This window comes from Ahaetulla prasina, chromosome 17 (genome assembly GCF_028640845.1).
Source record: "Ahaetulla prasina isolate Xishuangbanna chromosome 17, ASM2864084v1, whole genome shotgun sequence".
Taxonomy (NCBI): Eukaryota; Metazoa; Chordata; class Lepidosauria; order Squamata; family Colubridae; genus Ahaetulla; species Ahaetulla prasina.
Window position 1 is genome coordinate 12,971,854 of NC_080555.1, and position 24,124 is coordinate 12,995,977.

At 45.0% G+C, this 24,124-nt stretch overlaps 1 protein-coding gene across 1 annotated transcript; it reads right to left on the minus strand.

Moving 5' to 3' along the window:
* Window positions 1-120: 120 nt before the first annotated feature.
* On the minus strand, window positions 121-18,962 carry LOC131186839 (SLAM family member 5-like). Its single transcript, XM_058160765.1, has 7 exons — window positions 18,959-18,962; window positions 18,559-18,822; window positions 17,364-17,510; window positions 11,225-11,536; window positions 9,581-9,844; window positions 4,292-4,408; window positions 121-241 (listed from the first exon to the last, which is right to left on the minus strand). The coding sequence occupies exons 1-7, from the start codon at window positions 18,960-18,962 to the stop codon at window positions 147-149; spliced, it is 1,203 nt and encodes a 400-aa protein (XP_058016748.1). The 3' UTR covers window positions 121-146.
* Between the last annotated feature and the right edge of the window lie 5,162 nt (window positions 18,963-24,124).

The window sequence follows — 24,124 nt, forward strand, 5'->3', positions numbered from 1 at the left end:
AAGCCTCTCCCATTAACTACTTTGGTAATAGAGCTCATTGGGTGGCCAACAGAAGTATCCATGTCCCAAAGGTCCCTCTTGAAAGCCTCCAAGGAAGACTATGAGCATCTGAAGTGAAGCGGCAGGAGGGTCATCTGAAATGTCCATCAGGTGGATCTGAAGTGGGGCCTGGCCCTAGGCAGTGGTGGTGGTCTCCTCTGAGAGGCTGGCCGGAATCGGGCCACCAGCCTCCTTCCTCCATCTGTTGGGAAGAAAACAAAGAACATGATTGAGCTTTAGTAGACAGGAAGGGCCAGAAGGCAGAGGTCCAAGGGGCTATCTGGTGGAGTAAGTTGGAGATTCCAAAGGAGAAGGGGGAGCTTGACTGGAGGATTCATTCATTCATTCATTCATTCATTCATTCATTCACTCACTCATTCATTGTTTTCCTGCTACCATGAAGGAGATGAGCTCAAAATGGAAACCTATGCTGATCCTACAGAGTGACTTTGTGCCAACTGCTCTTTGTGACCTCTTGAGTTGGGCAAATCTGGTTGAGATGATGGAGGCTTTGTGTTGCGAAAGTAATTGGGATGAGTGTTAAGTCCCCTTAGATGTGTCACCTGTTGTTTAGAGTCCTGTCTACTGAGTGGCTGGAGTGATCAGGGAGGTAATAATAATAATAATAATAATAATAATATTTTAATTTGTATACCGCCCTTCTCCCGAAGGACTCAGGGCGGTGAACAGGCAGATAAAATATACATACATACAATAATTAAAAACATCCCTTAAAAAACTAATTTAAATGCCCAAAATATTAAAAACGTACTTCCCCATAAAATCACAGAATGTTTAAAAACCCATCCAATAAAAATAAAAATCAGGCTAGTCCAGCCATACGGAATAAATAAGTTTTAAGTTCGCGGCGAAAGGTCCTAAGGTCAGGTAATTGTCGAAGTCCGAGGGAAGTTCGTTCCACAGGGTGAGCCCCACAGAAGGCCCTCCCCTGGGGCCGCCAGTCGACACTGTTTGGCTGGCGGCACCCTGAGAGTCCCTCTCTGTGGGAGCGTGCGGACGATGGGAGATAGAAGCCGGCAGTAGGCGGTCCCGTAGATAGCCGGTCCTAAGCCATGGGCGCTTTAAAGGTGGTAACCAATACCTTGAAGCGCACCCGGAAAACAACAGGTACCCAGTGCAGTCTGCGCAGGATAGGTGTTATATGGGAGCTCCGCGACGCTCCCTCAATAACCCGCCCAGCCGCGTTCTGAACTAGCTGAAGTCTCCGGGTGCTCTTCAAGGAGCCCCATGTAGAGAGCATTGCAGTAGTCCAGGCGAGGTAACGAGAGCATGAGTGACTGTGCATAAGACATCCCGGTCCAGGAAGGGACGCAACTGGCGGATCAGGCGAACCTGGTAAAATGCTCTCCTGGAGACGGCTGCCAAATGGTCTTCAAAGGACAACCGACCATCCAGGAGCACGCCCAAGTTGCGTACCTTCTCCATCGGGGCCAATGATTCACCCCCGACAGACAGCCGCATCTGCAGCTGACTGTGCAGTGCCGGCATCCACAGCCACTCCGTCTTGGAGGATTAAGTTTGAGCCTGTTCCTCCCCATCCAGACCCGTCGGCTTCCAGACACCGGGACAGCACTTGACAGCTTCACTGGGGTGGCCCGGGGTGGAAAAGTACAGCTGGGTATCATCAGCGTACAGTTGGTATCTCACCCCAAAGCCACTGATGATCTCACCCAGCGGCTTCATATAGATGTTGAACAGGAGGGGTGAGAGAATCGACCCCTGCGGCACCCCACATGAGGCACCTTGGGTCGATCTCTCCCCCCCTGCCAACCCCGTCTGCGTCCGATCAGAGAGGTAGGAGGAGAACCACCGATAAACGGTGCCTCCCACTCCCAACCCCTCCAACCGGCGCAGCAGGATACCATGGTCGATGGTATCAAAAGCCGCTGAGAGATCTAATAGGACCAGGGCAGAGGAATAACCCCTATCCTGGCCCTCCAGAGATCATCCACCAGTGCGACCAAAGCTGTCTCCGTACTGTATCCGGGCGGGCGGACTGGAGCAGGTCTAGATAGACAGCTTCATCCAGGTACTGGGGTAGCTGACATGCCACCACTCTCAACAACCTTCGCCGTGAAGCGAAGATTGGAGACTGGCGGTAGTTCCTAAAACAGCTGGGTCCAGGAAGGCTTCTTGAGGAGGGTCTCACCACTGCCTCTTTCAAGGCAGCGGAAAGACCCCTCCCGCAAAGAAGCATTTGTAATCCCTGGAGCCAGCCTCGTCACCTCCTGAGTAGCCAGTACTAACCAAGGGGGACACGGATCCAGTAAACATGTGGTGGCGTTCAGCCTACCCAGCAACCTGTCCATGTCCTCAGTCACAGGATCAAAGTCATCCCAAACCACCTCAACAAGGCGGGCCTCAGAACCCTCGCCTGGATCTACCCAATTTTGATCCAATCCGTCCCGAAGCTGAGCGATTTTGTCGTATAGATAACCGTTAAACTCCTCGGCACGCCCTTGTAGGGGTCCTCCGCCCCTCCTGTTGAAGGAGGCGGGTCACCCAAACAGGGCGGCGGGCGGTTATCTGCCGGCGCAATGAGGAGGAAGCGTGGGAACGCCGCAACCCTCATTGCCACTAGGTAGGTCCTACTATGGGACCTAACTAGTGTCCGTCAGCCTCAGAGCGGCTGGATCTCCAGGCACTCTCTGGGCGTCTTCTCCGGCGCTTCATCTCCCTCAGCTCCTCGGAGAACCAAGGAGCTGGTTGAGACCGACGCCGGGTCAGAGGCGCAAAGGCACGACACGGTCCAAAGCTCCAGCCGCGGCCCGTTCCCAGGCGCAACTAGCTCTTCAGTCGAGTCGTGGGCCAGGTGCTCGGGGAACGGCCCAAGCTCCGTCAGGAACCTCTCCGGGTCCATCAGGCGCCTGGGACGGAACCAGCGCATTGGTTCCGTCTCCCTGCGGTGGTGGGTAGCGGTCAGAAAGTCTAGACGAAGGAGAAAATGATCTGACCATGACAAAGGTTCAACAACTAAATCATTTAAAACCAGATCATTAGACCACTGGCCAGAGATAAAAATCAGATCTAGGGTACCTCCCCCGACGTGGGTAGGGCCGTCAATTAACTGAATCAGGTCCATGGCCGTCATGGAAGCCATGAACTCCTGAGCTGCCGAAGATGCTACGCCGGCTGATGGCAAATTGAAATCCCCCATGACCAACAGTCTGGGGGTTTCAACTGCCAGCCCGGCCAGCAACTCCAACAGCTCAGGCAGGGCTGTAGTCACGCAGCAAGGAGCCAGGTACGTGATCAACAAGCCCACCTGAGTTCTACGACCCCACTTCACGAAGAGGGATTCACACCCAGCTATCTGAGGCACAGTGGTTTCCCTCGGCTCGAGACTCTCCTTAATAATAACCGCCACCCCTCCACCCCTACCCTGGGCCCTCGGCTGATGGAATGCTCGGAAGCCTGGTGGGCACATCTCCACTAGGGGGACCCCCCCCTCGGTGCCCAACCAGGTCTCCGTAATGCCCATAACGTCCGCGGTCCCTTCCTGAATAAGATCTGCAATCAGGGGGGCTTTATTAACCGCGGACCTGGCATTACATAACATCAGCCGGAGGCCCAGGTCCCGATTACTCTGGCCACTCGGGTCACGGGAAATTTCTGGGGGGCCGGAGCACGCAATCGCTCGTGCTAGGGGGCTGGATGCAGGCTGTAGTAAATGGGGAGAGGGAGGGAGGGACAGAGGGAGGGAGGGAGAGAGGGAGATCTTGGTAGGAGGGATTTCTCCAATTGGGATGGAAGTCATGTAAAACCTGACCCAGGGGAAGGAGTTATGGCATAAGGTAAGGTTGGCATTTTTACTTCATCACAGACCCACCTGGCATTCAGTTGCAGGTGGACCAGGGAAACTGAAGCTCTGATGACCAGGCCTTGCAGGTGAGCCCACGAGGCAGGAATGTGGCTTGGGTGCTAAATGCCAAGGACCTCATCGCTGGCTGCTAGTTCTAGGCTACCATAATCCACATGACTTCTTGATGATAGCAAAGGAAGATTGCTGGTTCAGATAAACAGACTAGATTGCTTCCGACCTTTGACTCCAAGAAGGGAAGGGGCAAGAGGCAACGGGGAAGGGAACTCATTCAACAGCTCTACTGTGAATATTCTCTCTTCTTTTTATTATAAACTCTGGACAACCCGTGAACTCCTCTGGGGCAGAAGGAGCAGGAAAAGAGAAGGGAAGGGGTGGGTTTCTCACAGAGCATCCTTAAATAGAGGGTACCTTTTCTGAATGTCATCCGGAAAATGAGCCCCAAACAGCCAAGGAGCAGAAGACTTCCCACTTTGCTAAGGCACAGCAGGACCCAAAGAGGCAGCCTTGAAATGTTCTCGGTCTGTTCTGAAAAAGAGCCACAGAGCCTGTTAATATTTTCAATTCCAGAGAATGGATGGAGCCTGGTCCCATTTATTTATTTATTTATTTATTTATTTATTTATTTATTTATTTATTTATTTATTTATTTTGTCACACAGTATATATAAGCATAAGCATGAAATAACTATACTATATATAAGCATATATATAAGTGAGTATGTAATAACTATATTAATTGGATATAACGAAAGGAAACAATAGGACAGGAACAGTAGGCACGTTTGTGCTCTTATGCATGCCCCTTACAGACCTCTTAGGAATGGGGTGAGGTCAATAGTAGATAGTTTTTGGTTGAAGCTTTGGGGATTTTGGGAAGAGACCACAGAGTCAGGTAGTGCATTCCAAGCATTAACAACTCTGTTACTGAAATCATATTTTCTGCAATCAAGATTGGAGCGGTTAACATTAAGCTTAAATCTATTGTTTGCTCGTGTATTGCTGCAATTGAAGCTGAAGTAGTCTTTGACAGGAAGGACATTGTAACAGATGATTCTATGAGTTAAACTCAGGTCATGTCGAAGGCAGCGGAGTTCTAAATTTTCTAAACCCAGGATTTCATGTCTGGTGGCATAAGGTATTTTGTTGTATTCAGAGGAGTGGAGAACTCTTCTTGTAAAATATTTCTGGACACGTTCAATTGTATTGATGTCAGAAATGTGGTATGGGTTCCAAACGGTCAAGCTGTATTCAAGAATTGGTCTAGCAAATGTTTTCTATGCTCTGGTTAGTAGTGTAGTTGTTGTGGCTCCAGCCCAACCACCCTGGCCCCCTGCCAGAGAGTGACTCAGAGAGTGAGGGGGAAGGGACTTCAAGCCCCCCTCCGCAGGGTTGGCCTCTCTGCTCAGCTCCAGGAGCCAGAGGCAGGCCAGGTGGAGGAGGTGACGAGGCCTCTGTCTCCTGTATCTCCCTCTGCCCAGATCCAGCTGTGGACAATCAGTCCTGGTTAGATCCCAGGTTTCATAGACTAGAGAGGCGGGAACAACAAAAAAGGGGGTGGGGCAGGCCTAGAGGGTGCTGAATCACAGAGCCACACCCCACAGGGTATAAAAGCAGAAGGGGCTGCTCTACTACTTCGTGACAGACAAATGAACTGACTGGAGAAAACTTGAGCTGAACTATTTGAGCATTTGGCCTGAATTGCTGCTTGTTCCTGAGTTCCTGACTGCTCCAGTAACATCAGGAAAGATAAAGAAAACCTTGGCAGATGTTCGCTTTTTTGCTGCCAGAGCTGATAGCTGCCATGGACTACTTTGCTGGCTAATTGAATCAGGTCACATGTTTCCCAGACTGAGGTGGGGGGGACAGAACAGTAGTGTTTTTGGAGAAGAAGCTATGCAAGATTAGGTTTACAACTCTTAAAGCCTTTTTTGCGATGTAGTTACAGTGGGTTTTGGCATTTAGATTTTTTTTTTATTTGAATTTATATCCCACCCTTCTCCGAAGACTCAGGGTGGCTTACAATGTGTTAAGCAATAGTCTTCATCCATTTGTATATTATATACAAAGTCAACTTAATTGCCCCCAACAATCTGGGTCCTCATTTTACCTATCTTATAAAGAATGGAATTCTGAGTCAACCTTGGGCCTGGTGGGACTTGAACTTGCAGTAATTGCAAGCAGCTGTGTTAATAACAGACAGACTTAGTCCGTTGAGCCATCAGAGGCCCTATGATATGAAAACTCCAAGGTCTTTAACAGGGTGGGGGTCATCTGTAAGGTAATGTCCATCAAGCTTGTACTTAGTGTTTAGGTTCTTTTTTCCAATATGTAAGACTGAGCATTTGCTGGTTGAGATTTGGAGTTGCCAAGTTTTAGACCATTCAGATACAAAGTCAAGGTCTTTTTGAAAGGTAGTTGTATTGTTGGTAGTGTTAAATAGTTTGACATCGTCAGTAAAGAGAACACAATTACTTGTGATATGGTCACAGAGATCATTAATGTATAATATGAAGAGTGTTGGTCCAAGAACGCTTCCTTGGGGAACGCCACTTTTGACAGGAACAGGATTCGATAGAGCATTGCCAATTTTGACCACTTGTTGTCTGTTTGATAGGAAAGCTGTTATCCAATTGTGGAGGGGTCCTGAGATGCCGTAGGATTTTAGTTTTAGGAGAAGTTTATCATGTACTACTGAGTCAAAAGCTTTACAGAAGTCTATGTAGATTGCATATATTGCTTTGCCCTGATCAAGATTTGTAGTCCACATGTTTTTGCAGTGAAGAAGTTGTAAATTACATGATCATTTTTTTCTGAAACCAAATTGTTTATTAGAGAGTAGGTGGTTTGTTTCTAGGTGGAGGGTAATGGACTGGTTGGTGATAGATTCCATTACTTTGCAAGTGACACAGCAAAGAGAGATAGGTCTGTAATTTTCCAGTAGGCTGGGGTTTCCTTTTTTGAAGACAGGGATGACCGTGGCAAGTGACCAAAGTCTGGAAAGGGAACTGGTCGTGAAAGCTTTTTCAAAGATTATCCTTAGGGGTTCTGTTATATTAGTGGAAAGCTTTTTTAAGAAGTATGCACATAGTCCATCAGGTCCAATAGATAGGGATGGTTTCAGTTTGCGAAGAGCTTTTTCAACATTATCTTCTGTGAAATCTGTATGTGTTAGGTCGTTGTACTCATTGTTGCTACGATTGGGGAATGTCGGGTATAAGCCATTGTTGGTACAATTGGAGAATGTCAGGTATAAGCCAAAAACTGTGCCAAAGACTGTGTTGAAGAGATTTGCTTTAACTGTTTCATCATTATATTCTTTGCCGTTAGAATCTTTTAGTGGTGGGATGGATTTCGAGTCTTTAAGTTTGTTGTTCACAAAATTATAAAAAGCACAATTGGAATTTGTGCGCAGAAAGTCTTCTTCTTGCTTGGTGTGGTAATTGGTGCATTCAGTTTTTATTTGGTTGCATATATTTCTGTAGTGGTTTTTGAAATTTGCAGCAGAAGAGCCAACAGCCCCCGGAAACTGACCAGCACCTGGAATCCCATCCAGATTCCATCTGGTAAGCAGGGCAGGTGTTGCTTAGGTACACCAAGCTGTGCCCACAATTGCTTGTACTGGCCCCCAATTGACCAGCTAAAGATCCTACATGATCTTCAAAGGCTGATCCCAATAGAAAACTGCAGGTAGGAAGGAGTGTCACATGAGATGGATCTGTGCTAAGCCCTCCTGGCCACAGCAGAGAAGGAGCTAAGCATCAAGAATATCCCTGAATTATACTATAGTCCCATCTAAGGAAGGGTGACTCCCATGGAGAACCCCAGTTGGGAGGAGCCTGGAAACTGGATCCCTGAATCCACTAGGATTAAACTTTGCTAGATACTGATACTTCCCATCCAGGCCCTGATAATTATCGCCAGTTCAACAATTTCAAGACATATGAATGAAGCTATGCCTCAACCCTCCTGAGACTCAAATATCTCCCTGGAACTTTACACACAGTTATATATGCAAAAGGTAAAATGGCCATTCTATTTCTTTGCTGCAAAACAAACTATTGCAATTAATCCAGAGAAGTAGTGTAAAAAATTTGATGCAATCAGCCTATTAACACATTTCTGAATCAAGGCTTTTAAAATGAATTTTGTAAGCTCATCAGATGCAAGTGAGCTTCCCACTGCAGAGAAATGAAGCCGCTTTACAAGTGGTAATAATAACAATAACAGATTAAATTTGTATGTACAGCATAATAAGCATATATTAACAAGGGAGGTGGTTGTTTTCTCCCAGATTAGCTGACCAGATTGGCCAGAAGCTGTGTTTCTGTGTTTTATTGGCCATTTGGTCAGTTTTTCTTGCAGATTTTCTGTCCTCAGATACTTAGCCATGGTGGCGCAGTGGTTAGAGTGCAGTACTGCAGGCTACTTCTGCTGGCTGCCTGCAATTTGGCAGTTTGAATCTCACCAGGCTTAAAATTGACTCAGCCTTCCATCCTTCTGAGGTGGGTAAAATGAGGAGCCAGATTGTTGGGGGCAAGATACACTTGTAAAGTGTTTTCTATTCTTAACTACTAAACTACTAAACTATTGCAACTAATCCAGGAAGGGCCTCTGGTGGCTCAGACTGCTAAGGTAGTCTGTTATTAACAGCAGCTGCTTGCAATTACTGCAGGTTCTAGTCCCACCAAGCCCAAGGTTGACTCAGCCTTCCATCCTTTATAAGGTAGGTAAAATGAGGACCCAGATTGTTGGGGGCAATAAGTTGACTTTGTATATAATATACAAATAGGATGAAGACTATTGCTTAACACAATGTAAGCTGCCCCGAGTCTTCGGAGAAGGGTGGGATATAAATGCAAATAAAAAAATAATAATCTTAAAAGTAGAGCAGGACATTCATGCAATCAGACCATCAACATGTTCCTAATAATGGAATGTGCAGAAATGAGTAAATTGACATTTGAAATAAGAGAACAGGGAGAAAAGCATTATTATAAGATATGGGATATATTTTATCGATGGCTAGAAGAAAAGTTACGTTAGTAAAGATTAGAGAAAGAATATTATTAATTGAAACATTAAATTGAATGGTTTAGAACAATAGAATGAATGATGTTACCAGATAAAATATACAGTATATTAGTGGATATGCATATGGAATGAGAGAAATGAAGGCTATAGCCATTGGTTAATTATAAGACTAGATACTAGATGGAGATAATATAACTTTAGATAAATTAAGGATATTTCTAAATTGAAAGTGCACAAGAGATATGTAACCACCTCATCGACACACTGCAATTGGATTGAAAATGTTTCTATGTTTATGTGTTTTGTCTTAAAGAAAATAAAAAAAAAAATATACAAAAAAACCCCATGTTCCCTAAGTCAAGGCTTAATGTTGCTACAATAAAAATAATAGATTAAATTGTTATGTATAACAACTCTATAATAACACAGAGGGTGGCTGTTTCTCCTAAATTAACTGGTCAGCTCAGCCAGAAACCGTTCCATGTTCACCACATTAGGACGGCAGGCCTATCACCTGAATTAAATTAATAAATACATACATTTTGCAATACATAAATGAATACATTTCTATGGAAAGATCTACCTTCTCCAGGACCTTTTCTCTCCAAACTCAACGTCAGTGTCAGCTTTGGTCCCAAGGTCTATTTCATGCAGAGAAAAACTTACCTGCACAAACTTCCTTTAAAGTGACCGTCCTGGATGCCTGGCTAACAGGGTTTTCTGCTGTGCAGGTGACATTGACATTATGATCTTGAGAGGTGACTTTGATCACAGGATCATGGGGGATGTGAGAAGGGCAGTAGATGGGGGATTCCCAGCTGAATCCCACCCCGTCTCCCTTGGTCCCTGTAGAACAGTTCAGCTTCCAAGCTTCACTTCCAGCCCCATCAGGAGTGCAGGTCACTCTCATCTCAGAGTCCAGCAGAAGTCCTGAGGAAGAGATGCAGAGACGCCATTTGTGAAAGTCCACAAAAATCAAAGGGAGGCCATGGAGGAAAGACAAACAGCAACAGCTGAGGGTCAGTGAACAGTTTGCTTCAGTTAGAGTGGGGAAAATACTTGTCACTCATTTCAGTCACAAATAATCCCACAACTATCCCCCCTCTCATCAGTGATATTCATTAGAGGCCCACCATGGGGGAGGACAACAAAATCCCTCCCTCACATATGACACTCATTGTGAAGGAAAAGGCCCACATTATAGAGGACAGCCTGTACCCCTCATCCTCGGCTTTCCACCAAGAAAGAGCTGCCACAAAGAGGAGGGGGTCAAGCTATTGATCTCCGCCGCCTCCGACAGGACCTGAGTTTAACTCATAGAATCATCTATTGCAATGTCCTTCCTGTTGAAGACTACTTCAGCTTCAATCACAACAATACAAGAGCAAACAATAGATTTAAACTTAATGTTAACTGCTCCAATCTTGATTGCAGAAAATATGACTTCAGTAACAGAGTTGTTAATACTTGGAACATACTACCTGACTCTGTGGTCTCTTCCTCAAATCCCCAAAGCTTCAACCAAAAACTGTCTACCACTGACCTCACCCCATTCCTAAGAGGCCTATAAGGTGCGTGCATAAGAGCACAAGTGTGCCTACCGTTCCTGTCCTAATGTTCCCTTTAATTGTATCCAATTCGTATAGTTATTTCATGCTCATGCTTATATATATGCTTATATATCGTATAGTTATTTCATGCTTATGCTTATATATACTGGGAGGAAAATGGTGCTATGTGGGCACAAATATAAGCAAGGCTAGGACTGATGAGAACATTTTGAACTAATTTGCATTGTTTAAATAGATAAAACTCGGTCCAGAAGTTCAAACAGAGGGAGCATCAGGTGAGCATCTCTGAAGTCCATCCAGAAGCTGCATCTCTTCAGAAAATGGACACCCAAAGAGAGACCCCTCCCGAATCCCCCCCTCCATGTCTTCATATTACTCAGGGCAAAGGAAGGGGGCCAGGAATTCCTTGCTATGGTTGGTGTCAGCCAGCCTGTTGCTTGCTGACATAGAATAGGGGGGAGGGAACTGTGGAGAAGTTTACATTGCAGCTTTGCAACTGCAGTTATCTCCAAGGCTAGTTCCGGTGGCTCTGGTATGCGGTGGCCTCTGGTTGCCTAACAAAAGGAGGTTGGACTATATACCATATTTCAAAGTGCTGTGTTTTTGTCTCAGAGCTTGGTTGAAACTGTCTGCTTTCGGTTTGTTCCTAGTAAAAGTACTTTTTTCTAAATCTATGGAGCCAATGATTTTTCTTTCCTAGGAAATGAACAGAGGCCGCCCTGACAGTTGGGATACTTACCAAAAACTTGCAGTCCAAAGAACTCATTCACAACTGTTTTGTTCTGTAAAACAATTTGTGCGGTGTATCTGCCAGCATCATCTTTCCGTAGTTGGCTGAGATGTAATTCTCTGCAGTCCTTGGAGATGTTCACTCTGTTTTGAAAAGCTACTTCGAGAAACAGGAAGTAACATTGCTCCACCAAGATCCCTTTACCAATATTGATTGACATGATGCCTACAGTTTTAGTCCACAAAATCATTTCATAGGGTGGAGAGGTCTTCACTTGGAAGGTGACAAACTCCCCTAGAATGCCAAACGACTTTGTTCCATCTACAACATCAGAGAGAAGAGAGAGGAAGCCATCAAAGTTGGGCCACAAGAGACCTTCCAAGCATCTCATTTCTGACCCTCAGATTCCAGGAAAACCTTTTCTGAGAAAGGCCTGTAAAGTCCATTTATTAATATGTCTAAGCTCATACCTGCCAATCAAGAGACTTAAACAGAGGCTTGAGTAAAATAGCATTTAATCTTGATCAAGCTTAAATGGTTAGCTGTTCCAAACACATAATGGTGCATACATACATGCAAGGAAGAACTACGAACTTATGACAGAAAGCGATGTCCTCTTATACCCAAAAAGTCATAAATCCTCAACTCTGGCATCTGCGTATTCTGGAATCTGGTTTGCATGTTCCCATAGTATAAGTCAGTGAATGTAAACTAACTTCTGGATTTACATTGGGTCACACAATAGTAAGGGTCAATGAATGTAATCTGACTTCTTTCTGTGGTGTTATCTTTTCCATTTGTCTTCTTAATTACCACTTGATTTCCTGGAGGATGACATACACGTTCTCAGCCAGAGTGGGGTGGGGAGAGATCAAATGATGGACTCTGACAATTTCCAGAGACTGTCATTGGTGGGATGAGGTATCAGTAACAATTCAGAAATTTAGTCAGTGTGACCTCCATAACCATCCATGATGGCATATTTATGTTCTAACCACAAAAGGGCACAATATATATATGTCAGTGTTATGGGAAACAGATATTTACCATGTGCAGTTATACAAACAAGAGACCAAGACATCAAATATCATTAGCAAGTTTCCTACTAATTCTAGTATTTTAGTATATATGTTCCCTTCAGGCCAAAATGGATCCAGCATAGAGAAGCAAGAGCAGTTCTAATGTCCTACATGGGAGTTCAGTCCTTCCTTTTGGAGTTCAAAAGGAGGATCTGCTCCACCAGGGAGACCCAAAGCTCCACCAAGCCTCAGGTGGACCAGGCCACCTGAAGGACTCACCTGGAGGACACCTGAGTGGTCATTTGAACCACGGAAACCTGCAATGACTGGAGGGAGTGACTTCTACAATCCACAAAATTGCCTTGTTGGAGAATGTGGCGGGTGACACATTCTGGAGGGAGGGGGAATCAGGGTTAAAAGCAAGGTGTGAACTGGGTGACACCAGAGCTGGCTTCACCTAGTTTGTGCCGACATGGTGCTCCTAATGAACAACTGGATTTTTCTTGCTAAATGGCTTGAGACTCCTAATGTTATTTGGGCATCAGTCAGAACCCTGACATATAGATTACATGGGTGCTGACCACATAATTTCAGATTGGGGGGTACAATTCACCTCCCCCTTCTGGAGGGAGTTCCTGAAGTTGTTAGGCTCTGCCCAGGGTCTAAGCCAGGGATGGGTTCCATTTTTTTTTACTACCGGTTCTGTGGGCGTGGCTTATTTGTTGGGTGTGGCTTGGTGGTCATGTGACTGAGTGGGCATGGCCAACTTGAAGTCACTCAGGGCAAGGTGTCGAGTGACATCAAGTTGGCCACGCCCACTCAGTCACATGACCAGTGCTGCAGAGACAGGGCGATTTCTCCTGGGGGACAGCCAGAGCTTCACTGCCTCCTCTTTTCCTCAGAGGAGCTGCCTCCAAGTCCTTGCAAAGGGACACACACACACACACACAACACAACACAACAGACTCACACAAAATGTAAAAGCAGCTGCACTTCACCCAAAGTACCCCCTGCAAGAACAGGAACCTCACACAGCCACAAAAAGCTCAAAAACCAACTTTCACACTTTACACACACACAACACAACACAACTGACTCTCTCTCTCTCACACACACACACACAAAGCTGAAGTTGCCTAATAACAGCCTAGAACCTCTTAACTCAGCTAGGATTGCCAGAGGAGCCTTTTAAAACCTTTTGTTTTAACAACCTCTTCAGCCGGAAAAAAAAAAACAACTTTTAAAGGATTCTGAGCCGCACGATCATCGGAATGTTTTTTTTAATTTTTAAAAGCCTTTTTTGGCTGAAGAAAATATGCTTTTAAAAGTAAAAAAAATGATGATCGTGGAACCGGTTTGGGGGCATGGCCAGGCAGCCATTACTACCGGTTCTCCGAACGCCAGCAGATTTTTACTACCAGCTCTCCCAAACTGGAGCGAACCGGGAGCAACCCACCACTGGTCTAAGCTGTGCCCTCCAACCGCAAACTAACAGGGCCTGTGAACGCGTGAACTTGGTTCTGGAACAGTACTTTAGGTGCTAGGACAATTGGGCTTATTTGCTGCCATTTGAAGAGGTTGCTTATAATAACTTGATCCATAGTAGCACTGGCTTCATCCTGTTTAAAGTTGCTTCTGGTCAGGATTTCGTACCCATTCCAGAACTGCCCCAGGGGAAACCCCGGATCCCTTCCTTAGTGGAATGGATTGAACAGCTTCAATATATTTGGCATGTAACCTGTAAGGCACTAGACGAGGCACATCAAGCCTACAAATGACAAGGAAAGAGCTAAACTGAAAGAGTTCCAAGTAGGGGACAGGATTTTCTTATCGACAAACTACCTACAGATCACCCAGAAGTCAAAGAAACTGCGGCCCTTTCCCCATTGTTAGAATTGGCAATCTGGTCACGGTACCACTAGAGTTACCCAACATTTTTCGGCAGATCCACCCTGTTTGTCAGATCCCTAAAAGTGATACTGCCATTCAATTGGGAGAAGTTGGGGAGAGACTTGGATTTTACAACTTATATCCTGGCGCCAAAGCGCCCTGAGCCCTTACTATAAGGGGTAATTATATCCTGGCGCCAAAGCACCCTTACTATAAGGGGCGTGCATAAGAGCACAAAAGTGCCTACCGTTCCTGTTCTATTGTTCCTTTTATTATATCTAATTAATATAGCTAATGCATATTCTTTACATATATATATATGTATATGATGATATGTTTTTTACTTATGACAATGTTTATGTATACTGTTATGACAAAATTAAATTTTAAAAAAAAGAGATCTCCTTAAGGTTGAGGAATGTTTATGACAGCCATGTGGGCTGTTTCAATTTAAAGGATAATTGAATACATGCTTATCGGTTCTCAGGGCAGCTGGTAAAGAAAACATCTTCACACTTGTGTATTGGCTAAAATCTGCATCTGGCTAAAGGGAGGGGTCTCTACTGCTTTAATCCTACTTGTCTTGCCTAAGGGTATTCAGACCTTGCTTTGAATCCATTGCTGTCACTTCTGTTTAATAAAAGGTTCCTTTTGAAATACTACATTTTGAGAGTTTTTACTTTCTTAAGTTGGAAGGAGAGGCAATCCTTACACTGTGTTTCATGTTAGCTTGCTAAAGCCTGAGCATGTATCTCCTCTTTGACCAGGCCAGCCTGCCCCTCCAATTCCCCTCCTCATTAAAGGTGAACAAAACTTCTAGGTCAAAGAAATTCTGGATTCCAGGAAACATAGCGAAAAAGTAAAGTGTTTGGTAGCCTGGAAATATTTTCTTCCCTCACAGTCTGAATGGGTGAATGCTCGGGATGTCCAGGCCCCTAAACTCCTACAAGTATTTATTTCACACTAAATACCCTGACAAAATTTAATGTTATTTTACCCCCTGTATGGTGGATTGATTCTATCCTGTCTATTTTGTCTTAATGTCAGCCTCGCTTATTACTTTCAGTGTTGAGTGACTTAGAGTTTAGTGTTTAACTGTTTTATTACTTTGTTAAGTGTTTATTGCCTACTTTAATGTTTTATTGCTACTTTGTTGTCATGTATGATTAATGGGGTTGTGACTCTTTAAAAGCGCTTCGGCTGTCATTTGAAAAGAGGAGGGAGGAGGAATTCAAACAGGAATTCAAACAGTCAGACCCGCGCTGGCATCAACAAACTTTGCATACCAGACAGAAGGATAACATCGGAAGAAGAACACCACATGGCCCATGAGGAGAAAGGCATTGGACTAGACCTGTTTAACCCTTGGAGGGAGGAGGGATGAATGAGGGGATATACATCTGTAAGTCACACCTATCCCCAGATCTTGCTTTCATTTGATTGCATTCAGACATACTCAGTACAAGTACCTTTCTCTATAACCATATGGAGTTGGGGGTTTTCTTTCTTATGTATCGATTGGAGGATCGTTTTTTTCCTTAGGGCTAAAGCCTCTACTGCAGGAGGGCTGAATGTCAGCCGGATCACCAGCAAGGGTTTTCCCTTTGATGCATGCTTGCTATCGGTTGCCATAGTAACGGGGAGTTAGGGTTAGGGTTGGACAAAAATACCTGAAGACATTCCCCACATGACACTATGTGGGACAGGAATTGGACATTCAGCCTGGGTCCCTCGGGGGAGCGAAATTTGGGGAAACTTTCAATATGTAACTTTTGCGTCTTTTGGCTCAGATCTTGCTTTTCTTTTGCTGCTATCATTTCAAACTCAGTAAAAGTACCTGCTCTCCAATGGGGGTTTTCTTGCTTGGATTTTGAACGGAGGCAGGACTGACACAATGGGTTAAAATGGGAGCCCTAGAATGTCTACACTGGTTTTCCTGCATATTAGAGGGGATTCAATTGGATCATCCTTATGGTCCCTTCCAACTCTACAATTTCATGGTTGCAGATAGTCCATCATCTAGAGAAGCCCAGACGCCATTACTGAATTCTAGCCACAAAAACATAAATATGCACCAAAGAGGATTTTAGAATTTATATAGAGTTTATAAAGACCACAAGATCACAGAGAATTGTTGGGCATAAAGATGGGAGTTAGGATTCAATGAGGCCAGGAAAAACCAAGGAAGAATAGAAAGAACCATCAAAACCTCAAGGCCCATCTCCCTCTCTCTTCTTGACACCCTATCTGGGAACCCCTCGGCCTGGCCCAGTCCAGCCTGGACCCCATGGATTGGGAGAGAGCTGGGCTGGATCCCCGTAGCCCCTTTTCAAAGGGAAAGACTTTGCAGGCCATGGCTTGAGCTCCACTTGTAACTCATCGTAGATCCTCAGCTGGGCCAAAGCTCCTGCCTTGGGTGGAAGAGGGAGGAAAATGGTGGGTGTTTAGGCAGGTCCAAATGTAAGCAAGGCTAGGCCTGATCGGAACCTCTTGAACCAATTTGCATTGCCAAAATGGGGAAAAATCTGCACAAATGTCGGACGGGCAGAGCCTGTTTGGACAGAAGTTAAGGAGAGAGTAGCAGCTGAGAAGCTCTGGGCTCCATCCAGAAAGTGCATCTCTTCAAAAATTGAACACCCAAAGCCTCCCCCACATAAAGCCCCCCACTTCTCCACATCAGCCTGGAGAAAGGAGGGAGGGAGGAATTCACAGCCATGGCTGGGATACAGGGAGCCCTCAACTCAAATTGAGTCCAAATTTTCTGTTGCTTTGCTCAGGCAGTTTTTAAGGGAATTGGGTCCCATTTTATGACCTTCCTTGCCACGTTTGCTTAGTGAATCACTGTAGCTGTTTAATTAGAGGCAAGATTGTTAAGTGAATCTGGCTTCCCCATTGACTTTACTTGTTAGAAGGTCACAAAAAGGGATCATGGGTCCAGGACATTGCAAATGTCATAAATACGAGACAGTTACCGAGTGTCTGAATTTTGATCACGTGACCATGGAGAGACTGCAATGATTGTTGACTCAGCCTTCCGTCCTTCCAAGGTGGATAAAATGAGGACCCAGATGGTTGAGGGCAAGAAGCTGACTCTGTAAACCGCTTAGAGAGGGCTGTAAAACACTGTGAAGCGGTATAAAAGTCTAAGTGCTATTGCTCTTGTGAACGTGAGAAATCACTTTTGTTTTTCAGTGTAACTTCAAATGAACACCAATTGGCTTCTTGTAAGTTGTACTTACTAAAAACTTCCAGTCCAAAGAACTCATCCACAAGTGTTTCGTTCTGTAAAACAATTCCTGCTGAATATCTGCCAGCGTCCTCTTTCCGTAGTTGGCTGAGATGTAATTCTCTGCAGTCCTTGGAGATGTTCGCTCTGTTTTCAAAATCTGAGTCAAGAAACAGGAAGTCACATTGCTCCCCAAAGGTCACCACAGCAATATTGATTGACACGATGCCTACAGTTTTAGTCCACAAAATCTCGTCATAGAGTAGCGAGGGCTTCACTTGGAAGGTGACAGACTCCCCCAGAATGCCAATCAATTTTGTTCCATCTGCAACATCAGAGAGAAGAGAGAGGAAGCCATCAAAGTTGGGCCACAAGAGACCTTCCAAGCACCCCATTTAGTGACCCCATTCCAGGAAAACCTTTTCTGAGGAAGGCCAAAATGGCTGCAGCATAGAAAAACAAGAGCAGTTCTAATGTCCTTTGTGGGAGTTCAGTCCTTCCCTTTGGGGTTCAAAAGGAGAATCTACCCCACCAGGGAGATCTAAAGCTCCACCAAGCATCAGGCGGACCAGGCCACCTGAAGGACTCACCTGGAGGACACCTGAGTGGTCATTTGAAGCACCCATTGGGTTTAGCCTCTCTCCCCCACCAGTTTGGTCCTCTTCACCTGGGACCCCACATGATGCCACTCTCATTTCCTGACACTAATTTAATTTTACTCCCCAAGCCGTGTAATGGGACGAGGCCAAAGAGGAACAATGGGAGCCCTAGAATGTTTCAGTGGTTTTCCTGCATATTGCAGTGGGTTTGACTAGATGATCCTTATGGTCCCTTCCAACTCTACACTTTTATGGTTCCAGATAGTCCGTCATCTGGAGAAGCCCAGAACCCATTACTGAATTGCACCAAAGTGGGTTTTAGAGCTTATGTAGAGTTTATAAAGACCACAAGGACACAGAGAATTGTTGGGCATAAAGATGAGGGTTAGGATTCAATGAGGCCACGTAAAACCAAGGAAGAATAGAAAGGACCATCAAAGGTGACCTTTGGATTGTTGGCTGCAGCTGCTCAACCCCTTTCCAATTCCTGTGGCTTTCCTGCACAAATAACTGTGGGATGTTCTACCTTCTGAAGGACCTTTTCTATCCCAAGTAAATGTCAGTCTCAGCTTTGGTCTCAAGGCCTCTTTCATGGAGAGAAAAACTTACCAGCACAAACTTCCTTTAAGGAGACCGTCCTGGATGCCTTGCTCACCCGGTTGTCTGCTGTGCAGGTGAGTTTGATATTCTGATCCTGGGAGGGGACCTTGATCACCGAACTCTTGAGGGTGGGACCTGTGCTCTGTCTTTCTGAGGTCCAGCTGAATGCCACCCCATCTTCATCGATCGCTAAGGAGCAATTCAGCTGCCAAGTTCTGTTTCCACCCTCATCAGGAGCACAGGTCACTCTCAGCAGAAAGTCCTGCAAATGTTCTGAAGAAATGATACAGAGACACCATTTGTGAAAGATCACAACATCACAGGGAGACCAAGGAGGAAGGAAACACATGAACACTGGTGGTTCAGTGAATGGTTTTGTTTAGACTACAACTGGGAAAGCACATCTCACCCATCTCTGTCACAAATAACACCCCCCCTCCCAGCAACCTCCTCTGTCACAGGTGACACTCTTTGTGAAGGGAGAGTCCAACCATGGTAGAGGAGGGCAAGCACCCCTCACCCCCTGCCTCCCACCAAGCCCTCTTTATGCCAAACCATGGATTGAGGGGAAGAGGATGAGGCTTCAGGCTCAGCTGCTCAAGGACCCCCTCACTCTTCCCCAAAGAGTTTGTGGGTCCAGCCAGTCCCACCAGATCCACGAAGATAGTCCCGGACTGCCCCTCTGGAGATTTTGGCCTCAATGCCCATCTCCCTCTCTCTTCCTGACACCCTATCTGGGAACCCCTCAGCTTGTTCCAGTCCAGCCTGGACCCCATGGATTGGGAGAGAGCTGGGCTGGATCCCCACAGCCCCTTTTCAAAGGGAAAGACTTTGCAGGCCATGGCTTGAGCTCCACTTGTAACTCATCGTAGATTCTCAGCTGGGCCAAAGCTCCTGCCTTGGGTGGAAGAGGGAGGAAAATGGCGAGTGTTTAGGCAGGTTCAAATGCAAGCAAGGCTAGGCCTGATCGGAACCTCTTGAACCAATTTGCATTGTCAAAATGGGGAAAAATCTGCACAAATGTTGGACAGGCAGAGCCTGTTTGGACAGAAGTTAAGGAGAGAATAGCAGCTGAGAAGCTCTGGGCTCCATCCAGAAAGTGCATCTCTTCAAAAATTGAACACCCAAAGCCTCCCGCATAAAAAGCCCCCCACTTCTCCACATCAGCCTGGAGAAAGGAGGGAGGGAGGAATTCATAGCCATGGCTGGGATACAGGGAGCCCTCAACTTAAATTGAGTCCAAATTTTCTGTTGCTTTGCTCAGGCAGTTTTTAAGGGAATTGGGTCCCATTTTATGACCTTCCTTGCCACGTTTGCTTAGTGAATCACTGTAGCTGTTTAATTAGAGGCAAGATTGTTAAGTGAATCTGGCTTCCCCATTGACTTTACTTGTTAGAAGATCACAAAAAGGGGCCATGTACCCAGGACATTGCAACTGTCATAAATACGAGACAGTTACCGAGTGTCTGAATTTTGATCACGTGACCATGGAGAGACTGCAATGATTGTTGACTCAGCTTTCCGTCCTTTCAAAGTGGGTAAAATGAGGACCCAGATTGTTGGGGGCAAGAAGCTGACTCTGTAAACCGCTTAGAGAGGGCTGGAAAGCACTGTGAAGTGATATAAAAGTCTAAGTGCTATTGCTCTTGTGAATGTGAGAAATGGTAGTAATCACTTTTCTTGCCAGTGTCATGGTAAATTGAAGATTATCTGTAATTACCAAAAACTTTCAGTTCAAAGAATTCATTCACAACTGTTTTGTTCTGTAAAACAATTCTTGCTGTGTATCTTCCAGTGTCTTCTTCCTTTAGTCGGCTGAGATCTAATTCTCTGCAGTCCTTGGAGATGTCTGCTCTCTTTTGAATAGTTGGGTGGAGGAACTGGAAGTCACATTGCTCCCCAAAGGTCAACACAGCAATATTGATTGACACGATACCTACAGTTTTAGTCCACAAAATCTCTTCATAGGGTGGAGAGGTTTTCACTTGGAAGGTGACAGATTCCTCCAGAATGCCAAACAATTTTTTTCCATCTGCAACATCAGAGAGAAGAGATAGGAAGCCATCAAAGTTGGGCCACAAGAGACCTTCCAAGCACCCCATTTCAGGCTCAGCCCCTCAAGGACCCGCTGACTCTTCCCCAAAGAGTTTGTGGGCCCAGCCAGTCCCACCGGATCCAGGAAAAGAGTCCTGGACTGCCTCTCTGGAGACCAAACCAGGGATTGAGGTTGTCCTCCAGGCTCAGCCCCTCGGAGACCCCTTGAGGTTTCCTCAAAGAGTTTGTGGCTCCAGCCAGTCGCTGGAGATTCCAGCCTCTAAGCAAACCAGTCTATCTCTTCCTGCCACCCCTCTTAGAACTCACTTTTGGCCTGACCCAATCCAGCCTGTGTCCCATGGAGAGAGCAGTGATGCACCCCCTCGGTTTCCCTCCCAAGGGGGAAGAGTGTGTAGGACATGGTTTGAGCTCCCCTTCTAACACATTGTAGAAATGCAAGTTTTTATTTTTTTATTTATTTGTCAAACACAACAGTATATATAAGTATAAGCATGAAACAACCATACAAATTGGATACAATCAAAGAGAACAATAGGACAGGAATGGTTGGCATGTTGGTGGTCTTATGCAAGCCCCTTACAGACCTCTTAGGAATGGGGTGAGGTTAATAGTAGATAGTCTTTGGTTAAAGCTTTGGGGATTTTGGGAAGAGACCACAGAGTCAGGTAGTGTATTCCAAGCATTAACAACTCTGTTACTGAAGTCATATTTTCTGCAATCAAGATTGGAATGGTTCACATTAAGCTTAAATCTATTGTGTGCTTGTGTATTATTGCGATTGAAGCTGAAGTAGTCTTCAACAGGAAGGACATGGGATTTCATATACTCCTTGATTTTCTAACTCAATCTAACTCAAGGAGTATATGAAATCCCATGCACCGCCTGCCCCACCACATACATTGGACAAACCAACAGAAGAATAAGTGCACGCATTGAAGAACACAAAAACTCAGTCAAAAAAGAGGAACCAACTTCTTCCCTGGTCCAACACCTTAAAGCCACAGGACACGATATTGACTTTAAAAAGACCAGAACTATCGCCAAAACTGAACACTTTAACAACAGAATAATCAGAGAAGCCATCGAGATAGAAAAACGCCCACACAGCATGAACAAACGAGATGATACCTCCCGCCTACCAGCCATTTGGAAACCCGCCCTTATTGACAAACGTGTCCCTAACACGAGGAATGACACCAGACCCACACTCACGAGGTCCACACAGGATGTCACCACCACACATCCACCCAGAAAGCAGACCCAAACCCACACTGATCATGAAGCACGACCAAGGACCAGAAGCCAGACCGCAGCTGCAACATTAGCCATTTCAAACCCCTCCAATCCATACATGCAGCAGACTGACACCCACTATGAAGATGTAGCACGACCACGAACACGAAGCCAAACAACAGCTATGCAGCTCACCAGCTCAAATCCCCCTGCAGCTCAGACTAATCTGAGCACAACCAAGCCCCCACCCAAACAGGACACACCCCCAGCCAATCAGAGCACCAAAAAAACCCCATCCAATCAGAGCACAGCCAAGCTCCCACCCAATCAGTTCAAACCCCCACTAGCAGTTAAAAAGGAAGACACAGCTGCAGTCACACATTGCTCCCAGAAGCACGAAGCTGAAACGTCGCCAAGACACTTCCAATTTTACGCGGGAGAAAACCCGAATAACCAAGGATCTACATATATATGTGTGTGTGTGTGTGTAATTAATTAAACCTGTTAGGCTTATAAGTAATTATCATACTGTTACACTAGATTTGAAGATTGAGAGAATGGAATGATATAGAGTATAAAAGATTATTGAAAGAATGAATAAGATATTAAGGGAATTATAATAGTATATAAGATATTTAAAGTAGTACATATAGTAGTATATATATATATAGTTGTATATAAAGAACAAATAGAAGTAGTAGAAAAGTAATCAAATAAATTGCATTTATTTATTTATTTGCATATATCAATCTGCTTCTCTTCCAAGTACAAAATCTCCAGCAAATTCAGCCTTGCTGTTGATCCAAGACTGGAAGCTACATGGGAAGAAGCCAAGTGGCTCAAGGGTTGGTTTCAGGTCAGCTGTGGGGAAGGTCTGGCTTCTTAACATGGAGCAACTAAGGCCATGAACTCTTTAAGACAAGGTTCTTCCCAGTTTACACTGAAGGGTCTCTTCACCTCTGCTTCCTCAGTGCATGCATTTCTTTCAAATTCCATGGAATTTAGCTGAATATTCTTCCAGTTTTTTGGCTGAATTCATTTGTCCTGGGAGAAATAGGTGCCTTAAGGTGCAATCCAAAACCCCTGGAGCATCACTTGAGTATAATCGGCATTGACATAATCCCCACCAGTCAATTACAAAAGTCAGTTTTCTTAGAACAGCTTCCATCCTGTGATGAGACTTTTAACAGCATCAAAGAACAGCAGCTGCCTACCCCAGGTCCTTGGCAAGGACTCGATAGGTGAATAAAAAGGCCAAACCCAGTCTAAACCTCTGGCTGACGAGGTGACAAACCGCAATAGGTGGGACTATAGAGATGTAGGAGCATTGTGTTTAGTTCACAAAAAGGACATTGTGGAAAAGATGCACACAAGGACAAGCCAACAGTGGAGAAGAAGGAGAAGGGGTAGGCCATCCCTAGTGTTATGAAGCATTTGAGACTATTTAGCTTGGAACAAAGGCCACCACAACAAACCACAACATGTCTAAAGAAGGTAGGTTGATCCAACTTTGGGACCGTGTTTACATTCATAAAGAAAACTGGAAAGGAAGCATCAAGGAGTATCAAACAACATTTGCCTGCCCCAGATCCTTGGGAAGGTGGTGGGGGAAGTTTAAGAAGGATGAGAAGGGAAGAAAGGATTAAAGGGGGGAGTGGCAGTCGAGCAGCCCTGATTGAGTATAATTTGAGTATAGGACTGATTGTTGGATAAGTGATTGTATTGTACACTGGTCAAATTGTGGGAATTATTATGGAAAAATAAAAATTTTGCAAAACAAGAAAACTGGAAAGGAAGCATCAAGGAGTATCAAACAACATTTGCCTGCCACAGATCCTTGGGAAGGACTCAATGGGTGTATAAAAAGGCCAAATTCAGTCTGAATCTCTGACTGATTGTGTAACCAAAGTTCTTGCAATTTGCCTCAGATGTAACTTCCATCTGCACCATCCGTCTGTCCTCCTCCCACCCCACAAGCACCTCCCAGTCACTCCATTGCAAGCGTTCAAGTTGTCAGAAGCTCACAAAATCTAATGGCTTTTAATACGGTTTGTTATTCTGAAAATAGGCCCTGATTTTGATATAGTACTTTAGTAATTCTATGTATTCGTCATAGTTCATTATGTTATCCATAGAGTTTTTGTATAATTTAGTCAATTTGTTATAGGTATGCAGATCTTTTAATATTTTACTTTTTGTATTATAGTGTTTAACAGTCTAAACCAGTAGTGAAATCTAACTTTTTTTTACTACCGGTTCTGTGGGCATGGCTTGGTGGGCGTGGTGT